This window comes from Vombatus ursinus, unplaced genomic scaffold (genome assembly GCF_900497805.2).
Source record: "Vombatus ursinus unplaced genomic scaffold, bare-nosed wombat genome assembly UNPS02014811.1, whole genome shotgun sequence".
Lineage (NCBI taxonomy): Eukaryota > Metazoa > Chordata > Mammalia > Diprotodontia > Vombatidae > Vombatus > Vombatus ursinus.
In genome coordinates this window covers 37,781-50,047 of record NW_020954589.1, presented here as the reverse complement: position 1 = coordinate 50,047, position 12,267 = coordinate 37,781, and the positions used below count along the sequence as shown (strand labels likewise).

At 36.8% G+C, this 12,267-nt stretch overlaps 1 protein-coding gene across 1 annotated transcript in view; it reads right to left on the bottom strand.

The window, feature by feature from the left end:
- The window catches only part of LOC114053396 (dynein heavy chain 8, axonemal), a gene marked incomplete at its 5' end in the record, with an annotated part of 217,447 nt that overhangs the window by 174,903 nt on the left and 30,277 nt on the right, over positions 1-12,267 (bottom strand). The window contains 2 exons of the mRNA XM_027876403.1: positions 9,283-9,446; positions 12,032-12,141. Of these exons, the coding sequence (XP_027732204.1) occupies positions 9,283-9,446; positions 12,032-12,141 (274 nt within the window). The remainder of the gene's footprint in view (positions 1-9,282; positions 9,447-12,031; positions 12,142-12,267) is intronic.

The following is a 12,267-nucleotide window of genomic DNA, read 5'->3' as shown; positions in this document are numbered from 1 at the left end:
GATAGATAGATAGATAGATAGATAGATAGATAGATAGATAGATAGATGGCACAGGGGAAGTTGAAGATGAAGGGGTAATATCTAAAAAATAAAATGAAGGAGTGAAAGAGGATTATACTGGGAGAAGGAGAAAGGGAGAGGTAGAATGGAGCAAATTATCTCACATAAAACAGACAATAAAAAGCTTTTACTGTGGAGGGGAAGTGGTGGAAGAGAAGAGAAAATGAGTGTATCTTATTCTCATCAGATTTAGCTTAAGGAGGGAATAACATACACACTCAATTGGGTATGGAAATCTATCTTACCCTACAGGAAAATAGTTGGGAAGGGGATAAGAGGGGTGGATGATAGAAGGGAAGGTAGATTGGGGGAGGGAGTAATCAGAAACAAACACTTCTGAGGAGGGAGAGGATCAAAGAAGAGAATAGAATAAATGGGGGTTGGGGTAGGATGAAGGGAAATATGGTTAGTTTTCCACAACATGACTACTATGAAAGTGTTTTGCATGACTACACATGTATAACTTGCACCTAGTTGCTTGCCATTTTAATGAGGGTGGGTGGGGAGGAAGGAAGGGAGAGAATTTAGAACCCAAAGCTTTAAAAACAAATGTTAAAAATTGTTTTTACATGCAACTGGAAAGTAAGATATACAAGCAATGGGGTATAGAAATCTATCCTGCCCTACAGGAAAATAGAAGGGGAAGGGAATGAGAAAAGGGGGGGATATAGAAAGGAGGACATATTAGGGGAAGGGGTGTTCAGAGTGCATGCTGTCTTGGGGTGGGGGAGAGGTGAGATGGGGAGAAAATTTGGAACTCAAAATCTTGTGGAAACGAACGTTGAAAAGTAAAAATACATAAATAAATAAATCTAATTCACTTAAAAAAAGCAAAAACCAAATGCACTAAGTATAGGGAATAAAAGCATCACTCAGACTTGATGGAATGGGATTCAGGACTAGAATGTGGCTCTAGAAGGACAGACCTCATACAGAAAAGAATGGAATAAGTAAAAAGGGGAAATACAAAGAATTATGTAGTAAGAAGATGTACTAATGTGAGAAAATCCTAGAACCTCAAAGGAGAAACATGATTGAGAACATTTGGATACAGAAACAGAGCATAATGTGACAGTACACTACTGACCACTCGGGTTGAGGCAGGGATGAGGTGGGAGTTAAGTAAGGAGTTTTGGAAACAGATCACCAATCTAGCATAAAAGCATGACATAGTAATGGTGGGGGATTTCAACTATCTGCATATCTGCTTCTTAGGGGTTTTTTTCCTCTGCCAAAGGTATAATAGTTGACAAATTTGGCAGTAAATCAATAAATAAATAAGTGCCTATTATGTATCAGGTACAGTGTCAAGTTCCAGGCAAAAGATAGTTTCTGCTCTCAAGGAGCTCAAAATCTAATGATGGAGACAATATGCAAATAATTATGCACAAACAAACTCTATATGCAGGACAAATTAGAGATAATCAATAGAGGGAAGCCTTCCTGTAGAAGGCAGGATTTTAGGTGGGACATGGAAAGAAGTCAAGGAAGCCAGGAGGTGGAGATGAGTAGGGAGAACATGACAGGCATGCGGAACAGCCAATAAAAATGCTCAGGTGGGAAAAGGCAGATCCAAGATGGTAGAGTACAGGCCCACCTGAACTATCCCAACATTCCTTTCCAAAAAAATTTTAAATAATGCCTCAAATCAAATTTTGGAGTGGCAAAGCCAATAAAAGTTTGACATTTTTCCAGACTAAGACAACTTAGGAGGTCAAAAAGAGACGTCTGAGGCACCTGGGTGGGAGCTGGCTCACAGAATGGCAGGAGCACCAGTGGCTTTGGAAGGGGCTATGACAGTGGCAAGCAGCAGCTTTGGGGACTCTTGGCCCAGAGATGACAAGGAGGTTGGACAACTGGTCAGAAAAAAAAGTTACAGGAGACCTTTTGCAGGTACTGAGTGCAACTGGTACTGATTGGAAGCTCTATTGCCCATATACAATTCTGGGTTGTAGTTCCAGGGTAGAGAGGATCACTTGTGGTTGCTCACAAGGGAAGATGCATCCTGATCCAGTTCAAGGGCCAAGAAGAACACTAGCACTTGAGGCTGCAGGAGAGCAGGGGACCTACTCACAGTTCCAGAGCCAAGAGGAGCAGCACTAACGTTTGTAGCTACAGGGAGCAGGGGCCTTTCCTGGGTAAAAAGCACATCAAAGGCAAGGAGAGCAGTAGCTATACATCTCCTAGGATAACACCACCTTTGAAGCATCAAAAACTTGAAGGACCTTCCCCCTCCCCCCGAAGTAGCTCTGAAAACAGCAACATGAAAAAGCCTAAAGTTTGGGACAGTGACTCTCCACTCCTAGGTGAGCACAGCTCAACTTTAACATAGAGTTAAAAGTCCAGAAATAGACTGAAAAAAGAGCAAACAAAGGAATTTGACTATAAAAAACTACTATGATGGTAAAAAAGACCAAGACAAAAACTCAGTAGAAGATCATAATGTAAAAACAGCTACAACCAAAGCCTCAGAGAAAAATGCTAACTGGATCTAAGACCAAGACAAATACCTGGAAGAGTTAAAAAAAAAAGAGAGATAAGAGTGGCAGAAGAAAAATTGGGAAAAGGAATGAGAGTAATGCAAAAAATTATAAAAAGAGAATTAACAGTTTGGCACAAAATATTCTGAAGAAAACCACACCTTAAAGAAGAGAATTGGCCAAGTGGAAAAAGAGGTCCAAAAGCCCCCCTGAAGAAAACAGTTCCTTAAAAATTAGAATTGGGCAAGTAGAAGCTAATGACTCCATGAAACTTCAAGAAATAACACAACTAAATAAAAAAATAAAAGAAAACATGAAATATCTCATCAAAAAAAAAAACAGACCTGGAAAATAGATCGAGAGATAATTTAAGAATTATTGGACTGTTTGAAAGCCATGATAAAAAAGAGCCTAGACATCAAATTTCAAGAAATTATAAAAGAAAATTGCCCCAATAGAAATGGAAAAGATCCATTGCTCACATGAAGAAAGAGATCACAAAATGAAAACTACCAGGAATGTTACAGTCAAATTTCAAAGCTTCCAGGTCAGAGAGAAAATACTGCAACTAGCCAGAAAGAAACAATTCAAATACCATGGAGCCACAGTCAGGATCACACAAGATTTAGCAACTTCCATATTAAAGGAGTGGAGGGCTTGGAATATGATATTCCAGAAGGCAAAGGAGCCAGGATTACAATGAAGAGTCACTTACCCAGCAAAACTGGGTACAATTCTTCAGGGTAAAAGATGAATAGTTAGTGAGATGACTTTCAAACATTCCTTATGAAAAGATCAGAGCTGAACAGAAAATCTGACACTGAAACACAAGACTCAAGAGAAGAACAAAAAGGTAAACATGAAAGAGTAATCATAAGAGACCCCATGAAATTAAAATTTTTGCATTCCTATATGGGAAAATGATACTTGTAACTCCTAAGAATTTTCATTAGTTAGAAGGAATCTACCTAGATAGAGGGCATGAGAGTTGATTATACTGGAATGATCTCCAAAAACAAATGAAAAAGTGAGGAAAGGGATGCATTGGGAGACAGGGGAGGCAGAGGTAGAATAGGTAAGATTATCTCATACAAAAGAGGCATGCAAGGAAGAGTTTATATAGTGGATGGAAAATGAGGTTGAATGAGTAATGCTCAAACCTTACTCTCACTGGAATTGGTTCAAAGAGGGAAGGATATATATATACACTGACTTGTGTATAGAAATGTAATTTATCCAATAGGTAAAAAGGAGAGGAATGGGATAAGTGATAAGGGTGAATGATAAAAGAGAGGGCAGATCAAGGGAGGCAGTTGTTAGAAGCAAAACAGACTTTTAAGAAGGGACAGAATAAAAAGAGAGAAGGATAAACAGAAGAAAATAGGATCAAAGGAAATAGACAGTAATCATAACTGTGAATGTGAATGAGTTGATCTCACTCATAAAACAGAAGCAGATAGTAGAACTGATTAGAAACTAGAATCCAACACTATGTTGTGTACAAAATACATACTTGAAACAGAGACATGCCATATTTCCATCTACTGGTTGCTTCCCTATTGCCTATAGACACATTCCCATGTCTTCCCCCATCCTCAAAGAAACCTCATTTCATTCTTCCATCTCTGCTAGCTATAATCTTGCATTTCTCTTCCCTTTTGTAGATGACCTCCTTGAGGCCATCTAAAAATCAGTGCCCTGGGGACTTCCAAGAGCCAAGATGGTGGAGTAAAAAGGAAGTTTGCTCTCACCCTCACTTATTGACCTCTGAAAGGCCAGAAAATATTGCCCCAGAAAAAACCCTGGAATAACTGAGCCAGCAGAAAAACGGGACGCAGCAGTATCGCAGCCCAAAAAGCTCAGGGAATCAATGGGAAAGGCCCCTCTTGCTCCGGGGAAGAAGGAGTAGTACAGAATGGGAGGCATCCCAGCAAGCCCGCGGCAAGCCCCAGAATACCAGGGAAAGATCATGAGCCTCAGGGTGGTGGAGCAGACAAGTGCACACACCAAGAACTGCACCTCCCTAAGGCCTCAGCACAGGGAGAGAAATGGGTAGACACTAGCTCAGAGAATCACTATGGGTGCCGGTATTCTCCAGCAGCCAAATCTCCCAGTGTTTCAGCACAACTCCGGAAGGCAAAGCTCCACGCTAGCAGACATCATCCAGCAATCAAACATTCAAGTGCTTTAAAGAAGCCCAGGTGAGCAGGTATCCTCCAGAGGCCAGACTCCCCATCCCCACCCTGAGAGTTTCAGCGTCCCTGACCCCAGCTCAGCACCAGGTAATCTGCCAGATCCCTACAGGCTCCAGCTACCAGCATCTGAGGCCCCAGTACACAAAGCCAGTGACCAGGTCCCAGGCTCACCGCACAAGAAGCTTGGGTCAGTACCCCCTGAGCTCCAGCAGGAAAGCTCAATTTCAAAAGTCAGGAAATAGGTAAACACCATGAACAAAAAGCAGAAACAGACAAAGAACATAAAATCTTATTATGGGGACAGGGAATATTAAGGCACAAATTTAGAACAGGACAACATTGCCAATATACCCACATCCAAAATTTCAAAGAGTTCTGTGAACTGGTCTCAAGCCCAAAAAACTTTCTTGGAAGAGCTCAAGAAGAGTTTTAAAAGTAAAATAAGAGAAGCAAAAGAAAAATTGGGAAAAGAAATGAGAAGTATGCAAGAAAGAGTCAATAGCTTGGAAAAAGGACAAAAATTGACTGTAGGAAACAAGTCCATAAAAGTAGAATTGGCCAAATGGAAAAGGAGGCACAAAAACTCATTGAAGACAACTCCTTAAAAAGTAAAATGGGGCAAATGGAAAAGGAGGTACAAAGTCTAATAGAAGAAAACAATTCATTAAAAATTAGAATTGGGTAAGTGGAAGCTAAAGACTCTATGAGATATCAAGAATCAGTCAAACAGGGGCAGGTGGGTAGCACAGTAGATAGAGCACTGGCCCTGGAGTCAGGAGGACCTGAGTTCAAATATGACCTCAGACACATAACACTCACTAGCTGTGTGACTATGGGCAAGTCACTTAACCCCAACTGCCTCACCCACCAAAAAAAAAAAAAGAGAGAGAGAGAATCAGTCAAACAGAAACAAAAGAATGAAAAAACAGAAGAAAATGTAAAATACCTCACTGGAAAAACAACTGACCTGGAAAACAGATCCAGGAGAGACAATTTTAAAATTATTGGTCTACCTGAAAACCATGATGGAAAAAAGAGCCTGGAGAGCATCTTTCAGGAAATCATTAAGAAAAAATGCCCTGGGACAGCTAGGTGGCACAGTGGATAGACCACTGGCCCTGGATTCAGGAGGACCTGAGTTCAAATCCGGCCTCAGACACATAACACTTCCTAGCTGTGTGACCATGGCCAAGGCATTTAGCCCCATTGCCTAACAAAAACAAACAAACAAAAAACAAAAACAAAAAACAAAAACAAAAAATGCCCTGAGGTCCTAGAACCAGAAGGTAAAATAGTCATTGAAAGAATCCACCAAACACCTCCTAAAAGAGATTCTAAATTGAAAATGCCAAAGAATATTGTAGCCAAATTCCAAAATTACCAGGTCAAAGAGAAAATGCTGCAAGCAGTCCAAAAGAAACAATTTAAATATCATGACACCACAGTCAGGATTACACAGGACCTTGCAGCTTCTACATTAAAAGATCAGAGGGCATGGAATATGATATTCCATAAGGCAAAGGCTTGGATTACAACCAAGGATCAACTACCCAGCAAAATTGAGCATAATCTTTCAGAGGAGGAAATGGACATTCAACAAAATGGGAGACTTTCAAACCTTTCTGATATAAAGACCAGAGCTCAACAGAAAATCTGATCTTCAAATATAAGACTCATAAGAGACATAAAAAGGTAAACAGGAAAGAAAAATAAAACATGTTACTAATAAGAGCAAACTGTTTCCATCCCTACATGGGAAGATGACACTTGTAACTCTTGAGAACTGCAGAGTTATTGTGCCATTTAAAAGGGTTATACATAGACAGAGGGCATGAGTATAAGTTCACTTTGAAGTGATGATAAAAAGTCCAATTAGGAGGAGGCAGACAAGGGTAAATTACATTACATGAAAAGGCACAAAAACCTATTATAGTAGAGGGAAAGAAGGGAGGGAGATGACCATTGTTTGAACCTTACTCTCATCAGATTAGGCTCAAAGAGGGAATAACATAATCAGTTAGGTATAGAAATCTAACTTACCCTATAGAAAGTAGGAAGGGAAAGGGGAAAGAAAAGGGAGGGGGATGATAGAAAGGAGAGCAGACTGAGGGAAGTGGTGGTTGAAAGCAAAACTCTAGTGAGGAGGGAAAGGGAGAAAGAAGAGAGAAAAGCATAAACAGGGGGAAGATAGGTTAGAGAGAAAGACATAGTAATCATAACTGTGAATGTGAATGGGTTGAACTCTCCCATAAAACAGAAGTGGATAGCAGAGTCGATTAAGAACAATAATCTCACAATATGTTGTTTACAAGAAACACATTTGAAGCAGTGGGATACACACAGAATAGAGATAAAAGACTGGAGTAGAATATATTATGCTTCAGCTGAAGTAAAAAAAAAAAAAGCAGCGGCAGCAATCCTGATCTCAGACAAAGGAAAAGCAAAAATAGATCTAATTAAAAGAGATAAGGAAGAAAAGTACAACCTGCTAAAAATAGACAATGAACATTATTACTAAATATATATGTAACAAGTGGTATAGCATCTAAATTCTTAGAGAAGTTAAGGGAATTACAGGAAGAAATAGATAACAAAACTATACTAGTGGGGGACCTCAATCTCCTCCTCTCAGAACTAGATAAATCTAACCACAAAATAAACAAGGAAGAAGTTAAGTAGACGAATAGAATTTTAGAAAACTTAGATATGGTTGACCTCTGGAAAACACTGAATGGGGATAGAAAGGAATATACCTTTTTCTCAGCAGAAGATGGCACCTACACAAAAATTGATCATACACTAGGGCATAAAGACCTCACAATCCAATGCAGAAAGGCAGAAATATTAAATATATCTTTTTCAGATCATGATGCAATAAAAATTACATGTAATAAAGGGCCATGGAAAGACAAACTAAAAATTAATTGGAAACTAAATAATGTAATACTAAAGAATGAGTGGGCCAAAACAACAAATCATAGAAGCAATCAATAACTTCACACAAGAGAATGACAATAATGAGACAACATACCAAAACTTATGGGATTCAGCGAAAGCTGTTCTTAGGGGAAGTTTTATATCTCTAAATGCTTACATGAATAAAATAGAGAAGGAAGAGATCAATGAATTGGGCATGCAACTAGAAAAGCTAGAAAAAGAACAAACTGAAAATCTTCAACTAAATACCAAATTAGAAATTCTGAAAACCTAAGGAGAGATTAATAAAATTGAAATTAAGAAAACTATTGAATAAATAAAACAAAGAGCTAGTTTTATGAAAAAAAAACAATAAAATAGACAAACCTTTGGTTAATTTGATTTAAAAAAAGAAAGAAGAAAACCAAATTACCAGTATCAAAAATGAAAAGGTTGAATTCACCACCAATGAAGAGGAAATCAAAACAATAATTAGGAGCTATTTTGTCCAACTGTATGACAATAAATTTGACAATCTTAGTGAAATGGATGAATATTTACAAAAATACAAATTGCCAAGATTAACAGAAGAGGAAATAAAATACTTAAATAACCCCATTTCAGAAAAAGAAACAGAAAAAGCCATCAATGAACTCCCTAAAAAATAATCTCCAGGGCCAGACACTGTGACTGAAAAACTCATCTGCTTTATGGTCAACCCAATGACATCTCTCTCTAAACTGAGGTTCACAGATGACAGATCTACAGACCATTACCAGTTGCATCCTTCAAGTCTTTCCCATTTGATAAGACCTACTTGAGCTTATGCTACATTGGCATAACCTTTAAGAACCTCAGGTGAGCTCCATGGTATGGCTGAGGTATGAGAAAAAGAAAAAGGCTTTAATAGAAGATCAAAGGTACATGTTCCATTAACTGGACACGACCATTCAAGCAGCTATAAACTAATCAAACTCTACTAACATACATTCCATGTTATGCCATTTTTTGTCCACAAGGAATATTTTTATTAAATTAGTATTGGTTTAGGGCATTCCCTTGAAGGTTCAACCTAGTAACCATCTCAAAGCAGGGAGAACTAACCTTTCAAAATACTGCCTTATTAATCTTGATCTTTTCATTTGCTCTACTTCTAAGTATGTTGGCTAAATCATGGGGTATTATGCCTTCTTGTGTAGTCAAGTATTGTGTTTTATATATTGATGATAAGCCCAAAGATTGACATTATGGTCTACACAACCCTCAAATTTTTTTTAGCAACTATAAGGAATTAAAAATTGTCATAGCATTCTAGATGTGGATAAAACAGCATACACTGCAGTAAAGCCACTATTTCACATGAGAGAGTTTATCAAATCTTTTGAGGTAATCTATGTATTGGATTGCCCAATGATGAATAAATAGAAAAAAGAAGTATAAAAGAAAACAAAACCAAGTCAGCTAGCAAAGTATTTTTTTCCAATAGAATTGTAGGTGGAAGATGATATCAATGCTATTATTTACCACTTACATGTAAAACCACTTCCTTATTTTAACTTGAGTAGATATATCAAGAATATTCTATTAGTATAAAAATAACCTATATGCTTCACAAGAAATTATTTAGGTACCTATCTGCAATTACTCTGTTGCACTCATGTTTGAAAAGTGACAGGAGAACAGTACGTGAGTCACACTCTTCTGCTTTTATAGTTAACATTCCTTGCCAAATTCTGGAGAGATCTCGAAGATTGAAGATGTAATGAAATTTTGATGGAGTTGGCAGCATTTTTACCTAAAGCAAAAATATACCCAGTGTTCAAAAATAACATTTACACGGTAAAAAACAAGGATGCAAACTTCTAGGAAAGAATGATACTCTCTTACATACTATTCTAGAAGTATGACCCTGGCCAAGTCACTTAACTTCCATCTGCCTTAAGTTTCCTCATCTGTAAAGTGGAGATAATAATAGCATTTATCTCTCAGGATTATTGTGAAGATAAAATGAGATATTTATAAAAACTTTTCAAACTTTGAAGTGCTATATAAATGCTATCTGGTATTATTATTGTTGTTAAAATAGTCATACTTAGGTAATATGTTCAGAATAGTTTTAGCTTTATAAAGCTTTTTAAAAAACTGACAAAAGTATTCCAACCTAAAACTTCTAAAATATATCCCAAAGTAGACCAATGCAATATTAAGCCTATGAAACATCTTATAGACACATAGCTATACATGTATAGTTCTATCGATGCCAATTCTTGTTCCCTAGTAAGACAAGGTCTTCCTATCCTATGTGTTAAAAGTGGATTTTTAGGAGAGTATAACTGACTCCATTTTGTGCTATATTTGCTGTTACTATATTTCTTTCTATTCCTGTGTTACAGTGAAGGTAATGAATGTTTCCTTCAGTACTTCTCTTACTTTTTAGAAAACTCATAGAACTTTGAGCAATTTAAGGAATTCACTCCCTTTTCTTTACCTTATCTATTAAGACAGGAAGTAGAAGGAGTTTAACAAACTTAAATAACTAACTGCTGATAAAGAAGAAACTGTTTTCTCTGGTCTGGTGTGAAAAACTATGCAGGCCTTTGCAATGGTTTAAGCATCCTTTTTCTTTTCCTAAAAACCTTGCCTTTTCTCAACCTCCCTATTCTTACCTAATCTCTCTGAATCTCTTGGCACAAGAGGAGAGACTATAAATATGTTATCTGTAGAACTGTGACATACATATCAATCACCTACAAATAGGGTGTGTTATACTCTTAAGTGGATAAATAAATTGCAGTATATCTGTCTGTAAGCTGTGCTGACTTATTGGTGCAGTGGCTAATAAGGACCCTGAAAATTCTTGCAATATATGCACTGTATCCAGATATCTACATCCAATATGTAGATTAAGATATACGACTACAATGGCAATGAACTACAATAATTCATGTTAACTGCACCTTTATTAGAAAACACAAGTATTTGGACTGACATATGAGTTTAATGTTTGAATTGGAGTTCACAAGAGCTGAAGAAGTGGCATGTTACCTTTACTTCTAGGAAGAATATATGAGATAATATCTAATTCTGTTTGTTAAAATCAGGTAACATAAATGTTATTAAATTTAGGTTTTAATATTACAAATTGTTGGCATTAGTTTTTGCTTTATTTTCTGCAGGGGAAATAAAGCTATGAACACATATTATCTTAAATATCTTCCGAGTGAGAGATGGCTTGGCTGTGTAATCAATTTTATTTTACTTGATCACAGGCTGCATTTTAAGTCCTATCAATTTTAAGTCTTTACAGGTACAACTTCATTAAGGACAGAATTAATCGAATTAAAATATTATTGGTTGAAAAATGGGTTTTACATAATATTGATTGAAAATACTATCTTATTTAGGAAAACATCTTTGGTAAAATTATTTGGGAATAAAATAAGTGATCAATGACGTGTTGATTTGTGAATATGAAATTCTTATTGATAGAAAAACAGGGCCACACCTTTGCAAAAAATGGTAGATTTTGATACTCTGTGATGGTCTGGGGATACAGTCAGCATGGAATATAGAGTTGTAGCATTAAGTATTTAAACCGTGAAATAACTATTATGCTTTAGTTATCTAGAGTATTAAAAGGTTTATCAGGAATGTTTAAGGATGGATAATTTATAAGTTCTTGCTATTACGGTTAGATTTGAAAAAGCTGTTAGGTTTATGCCACTGACAGCTGGAAATAAATTTTCAACAGTGTTGAGAGGTATATAAATTTAGACATCATAAATTCAGCTGCCTTTGCATAATTTTAACACAATCTGTACTTATGTGCCTTTTTATGAAATGTTTCCCCAAGTCACTCAGTAAAAACTCCCTTGGGTAAGTATTACTTAGCCCTTTTTATGGTGTTTGGGCAGTGTTGTAAGAAGGGTTGGGTAACTGGGGCTTTGTCCAATGCATCTAATTTTAGAAAAGACAGACAATATTTGTAATTTTTTTTTGGTGAGGCAATTGGGGTTAAGTGACTTGCCCACAGTCATACAGCTGGTAAGTTTTATGTGTGTCTGAGGCCAGATTTGAACTCAGGTTCTCCTGACTTCAGGGTTGGTGCTCTATCCACTGCACCACCTAGCTTCCTCAATATTTGTAATTCTTTAACAGCATAGAGATCTTGTTTGTCCACTCTATCATAAAGTATTTTATGCTATGTCATTCATAGTAAAAGAATTTCACCTGGAGATACTGAAAGAATCATTCAGCCCTAATATTGATCCCTGGTTTTGAAGTCAAGTTATACATCCATGGAATTTATGTCTCCCTATAAAAGGAAAATTAGGCTGATTGATTAGGTGACATATTTTGATCTATCATAGTCTTTTGTACCTTAGTCCATTGCCATAGTATTCTACCAGCTGAAACTAATTTCATGATCATTTCACATATTTCAGGCTTGAAATGTCTACAAGCATCAAAGTAGCCACATCCAATTACTCCTGAAAATAGAAGAAATTAAGGGCACAAACTTTAATAATGTTACACAGCATATCTTTATCATAAAAATAAATCATTGCACATATTTACATATCTATTCTAGCAATAATTGAGGTAATTAATCTCAG